This window comes from Penaeus japonicus, unplaced genomic scaffold (assembly GCF_977035675.1).
Source record: "Penaeus japonicus unplaced genomic scaffold, GWHDUDI00000001_assembly GWHDUDI00000016, whole genome shotgun sequence".
Taxonomy (NCBI): domain Eukaryota; kingdom Metazoa; phylum Arthropoda; class Malacostraca; order Decapoda; family Penaeidae; genus Penaeus; species Penaeus japonicus.
In genome coordinates, this window is record NW_028234418.1 from 7,531,658 (window position 1) to 7,536,657 (window position 5,000).

Consider the following 5,000-nt stretch of genomic DNA (forward strand, 5'->3'; position numbering starts at 1 on the left):
CCTCCATCCTACCCTCACTCATTCCCTGTTTTTCCCTTCACTCTCTCTCTCTATCTCACCCTTTTCCACTCTCCCTTTCATCCTTCCCTCCCTCCCTCCCTTTAGCGTCCTCGAGGAACTCTCCTCCCTCACAATTCTTCCCTCCCTCCTGTAGTTCTCTCTGTCCCTCCCCCACCCTTTTTTTACCTACCACTACTCCCTCCCCTATTTCTATCACATTTTCTTTCCTAATAACCATGCTCTTCTTTCCTCCCTCCTACCTCCATCTCTCTACCTACTTACTTCGTTCCTCCCTCCTATCTTCCTTCTCCCTCTTTAGATCTTCCTTTCTAGCCAACCCTCTTCTCCCCTCCCTTTTACTTCCTCCTTCCCCCCACCTACACACGTTTTCCTTCCCTCCCTCCCCCCCTCTCCTTCACTCTCTCCCTCCCTTCCTCCCCCCCTCTCTTCCTTTCGCCCCTCCCTAAACGTCAACCTCGTCTCACACTCTCCTAATCTCTCTTCTTCTTTCCCTCTTCCCTCTCTCTTCTTCCCTCCTTCGTTCCCTCCTTTTAGTCTCTCCCCCCCTCCCCCCCTTACAAATCACCCTCCACCCACCACCCCCTCCTCTCACCTCCCGTGTCATCTCCGCTCCATCTAAGCCGAATAATGCGTCCTAGATTTTTTCCCCCTTCTCCCTTTTCCCTCCCCCCCTCCCCCCCACTTCTCTCTCCCTCCCTCCCTTTGTGGCGCAAGTGATGGATACTAGACATCTCCGCGGGCTGATCCTGACGTATTGCTGCTTAGGAAGGAGGGCGGGCGTGGGTGGAGCTAGGGGGGTAGGGGGGTAGGGGAGGAAGAGGGAAGGAGGTGGGGGGTATCTAGGGGTTGGAATGGTTCGGGGGCGGGTGGGGCGTTGGGGGGGAGTTGCTAGTGGTTAGGCTCTTCCGGAGTGTGGTAGGGGGATAGTGGCTGGGGTAAGGGGGTACTGATAGCGATCGGGGGGAGGGGGGGAGGGGGGTAAAAGGTGTGGAATAGGGTATTGATGGAGGGGCTGGTTGGCAGGCATGAGGGTAGGGGTGTCGTGGGTGGGTGGGGGGTGGGTGGGTGGGTGGGTATGAAGGGGGGGGGGGAAGTAGGATGGATGAGGGCGCTGACTATACGTAGTCGGGATTGGGGTTGTGGTTAAAGGGGGAGGGGGGGGGGAGATATGGAGAATCAAGGAAGTAGGATGAATGGGGGTGGGGTTGGGGTGGGAGGGTAGGTGGGCGTTAGAAGAAGGATACTAAAAAACAAAAAAACAAACAAAGAAAAAAAAAAGAAAGTAGAAAGATAAAAGGAGAGATGAAGATAAAACATAAAAAAGATAGAATGATAATAATGATAAAATAGATAAGTAAATAGAAAAAGGAAAGAAAAAAGAGGAGGAGAACTGAAGAGTAAGGTGAACCGAGAAACAGAGAGAAGCAAGATAGAATAACGGTGTGAAGAATCCTCTCCACCCTGAAAGGAAAACGTGCTAAAGGCGATGGTGATGAAGGTGAGAAAGTGAAAGAGAGAGAAAGAGAGAGAGGGAGAGGAGAGAGAGAGAGAGAGAGAGAGAGAGAGAGAGAGAGAGAGAGAGAGAGAGAGAGAGAGAGAGAGAGAGAGAGAGAGAGAGAGAGAGAGAGAGAGAGAGAGAGAGAGAGAGAGAGAGAGAGAAAGAGAGAGAGGATAGAGAGGAAAATGCCTATAAAAACGGAGATGTAGGTGAAAATAAACCACAAAGAATTACTCCTAAATACTTATTGTCCAAGTCACACACACATACTTTTATTTCAAGCCTGCAATTGAAGATTAATAATCATAACACAAATTTTGCAAAGACGATTCAAATAAAGACATCACTTCAATACACATACAGAGATGGACAACAAACAAACACTCTGTTTATTTAAATGAAAATAAACATCACTAGCATTCAGACAAAATACCCAAAGTAGCATCAATTAAACAGCCCACGACCTCAATCACGAAACGAAACATAGTCCTAAAAAAAAAGAAAAAAAAAAGAAAAAAAAAAATCCACGACAACTCGACCTGAGACACACATGACAACGCACAACTCCCTGAAAGCTGAAAGCGACACCGAAAATCCCAAGCAAACGAATCCACGCACGTGACGTGACGTGACGTGACGGCCCTCGATCCCCGACAACTTACCCGAGATGTGCTTTTCCGGGACGTCGGAGAGGGTGATGGCAGGTAAGAGGGCAGCCTCCGAAGGGCCCTTCTCGTTCACGGCGTAGATCCTGATGGTGAGAGCTAGACCGGAGGGCAGGCCGCGCACAGTGAAGAAGGGCGTGTTACTCGTGACGTTGGACTGTAGGGGAGAAAGGGGGAGAAATCGTGTGAGTTGGTTGCGATGAGTGGAAGGGAGGAAAAGAACGAGGGAGGAAGGGATGAGGGAATGAGGGGAAGGAGGAGGAAGAGGGAGAGACAGAGTGTGTGTGAGAGAGAGAGAGAGAGAGAGTTTTATCGCTAATATTCTCTCTCTGCAACCTTAGCACTAATAATTATATAATCTTTTCTGTCACCAACTTTTCTTCATATTTTTTTCACATATCCATCTTTTCTTGTATTTGTATTTTTTCATTTTCTGATTCTCTCTTATCATTTACCTCTTTGTTCGTCATCTTTATCATGTTAACCCCTTCACCCTGCTCTCACATGCCCTTCCACATATCTCTTGGTTTTTGTTCACTTTCTATTTTCTGCTTTGGAAGAAAGAGAGAGAATGAGAGAGAGAGAGAGAGAGAGAGAGAGAGAGAGAGAGAGAGAGAGAGAGAGAGAGAGAGAGAGAGAGAGAGAGAGAGAGAGAGAGAGAGAGAGAGAGAGAGAGAGAGAGAGAGAGAGAGAGAGAGAGAGAAAGAGAGAGAGAGAGAGAAAGAGACTACCTCAAGTTGACTATCGGTTTTGCATAGATAATTGTATCAACCCTGCTTAAGAAAACAGTAATCTAATATCATCCTGTTACTTAAACCTCCTCTAAAGCACTAGATAAAGAAAACAAAATCAAAATACTAAAAAAAAAAACAAGACCGAAAAAGGGAACAAACAAAAAAAATGAAACGCATCCGGAAGAAGATATTTGAATGATTTGATTAGCATATGCAATCCGGATCCTCGCACCACCCCATACACCCCTTTCAAACAACGTCGGAAAGGGGAAGCAGCTGCAGCCTTGTTATGATAATGCCCCCGAGAGAGAACACTGGCGAGAGGGAAGGCGATGGAGATAGGGAGAGAGGGAAGATGGAGGAGAGGGGAGAGGGGGATGAGGGGAGATAAGAGGAGAGAGGAGAGGGGAGAGGGGAGAGGGGGATGAGGGGAGATAGAGGAGAGGGGGATGAGGGGGATGAGGGAAGATAGAGGAGAGGGGAGAAGGGGATGAGGGGAGATAGAGGAGAGGGGAGAAGGGGATGAGGGGAGATAGAGGAGAGGGGAGAAGGGGATGAGGGGAGATAAAAGGAGAGGGGAGAGGGGGGTGAGGGGGATGAGGGGAGATAGAGGAGAGGGGAGAAGGGGATGAGGGGAGATAAGTGGAGAAGGGAGAGGGGAGAGGGGAGAGGGGGATGAGGGGAGATAAGTGGAGAAGGGAGAGGGGAGAGGGGAGAGGGGGATGAGGGGAGATAAGAGGAGAAGGGAGAGGGGAGAGGGGAGAGGGGGATGAGGGGAGATAAGAGGAGAAGGGAGAGGGGAGAGGGGAGAGGGGGATGAGGGGAGATAGAGGAGAGGGGAGAGGGGGATGAGGGGAGATAAAGGAGAGGGGAGAAGGGGGATGAGGGGAGATAGAGGAAAGGTAGAAGATCGAGGAGACGAGGAAGATGGAGGAGAGGGGACAGTGAAGGGAAGGGAGATAGAGAAGATGGAAAAAGTAGGTGAGAGGAGACGGGGAAGATGGAGGGGGCCAGGGGAGAGGGGAGATATAGAATAGGGGTGAGGGAAAACAGGCAGAGAGGAATAGGGTTGGAGAAGGGAGGAATGAGGGATGTGGGGATGACGAGAAAGGAGAGGGGAAGCGGGGAAGAATAGAAAAAAAAGAGGTGACGTGGGTGATAGGAGAGAGAAGACAAGGCAGGGAGAGAAGAAAGGAGAAGAAAAGAGAGAGAAAATAAACAAAGTAAGAGAAGAACAAGGAAGAAAGAGAAACACGAGATAGGAAAAAAAGGATAAAGGACAAACGAGACAGAACAGAAAAGGGGGAAGAATAGGGACACGTAAAAGAAATGGAGAAAATTAAAGAATTCAGTGGATGAAAGATAGCATGACGGTAAGATTTCAACGGCCATTTGTCACCTATTCCTGTATTTATGAAAATAATAGTTCATAAATTTGCAATGCAGATCAATCTTGGTAAGGGAAGAAATGGGGAGAAACGAGTAAAGAAAATGGAAAAGAAAGAAAGGTATTTTGTGTGTTGGTAAAGCGTAAAGAAAGGAGAAGGAAAGGCTAGAGGAGAGAATAGGAGAGAGAATGGGCTTCTCTGTAAAGAAGAGGAAATGGCTATGGTTGGTCTATTATTGCAGACACACAAACGCACACATATATAAACACATGTGCACATATATATACGAGACGTAACTATAAAGATAGACGAAGATAGATAGAGAAATTGTCATAACTATCACCATTGTCACAATCATTATTTTTCTGATAATTATCATTGTTATCATTGCGTTATTCAATTTCCATTTCTTTACATGAATTATCTCGCACAACATGGATTAATGAAGCTATATTCTGACACACATTAGACTTATTATACCTTATAATTTATAATTTATATCGCATAAAAAAAAAAAAAAACTGACAGTGGATTGGCGCGCCACTGTGGAAACTCTGCGGTAAACAACCAATCTTTCATGTACCTCCCCTCTTCACCCTTTCCCATGAGCGTAATTTCAAGGACAGCTCTAACTTTCAACTGGTACTTAGAGAACTATTAGCACTCGGAAACCTGCTAATTAGCATCACGCTCT

The 5,000-nt window shown here is 47.1% G+C and overlaps 1 protein-coding gene across 1 annotated transcript in view; it reads right to left on the minus strand.

Annotated features, from left to right (window-relative positions):
- Positions 1–5,000, minus strand: part of LOC122254254 (adhesion molecule nephrin) — a 426,595-nt gene that overhangs the window by 39,903 nt on the left and 381,692 nt on the right. Inside the window, exon 12 of the mRNA XM_086545060.1 lies at positions 2,182–2,341. Coding sequence (XP_086401186.1) covers positions 2,182–2,341 — 160 coding nt within the window. The remainder of the gene's footprint in view (positions 1–2,181; positions 2,342–5,000) is intronic.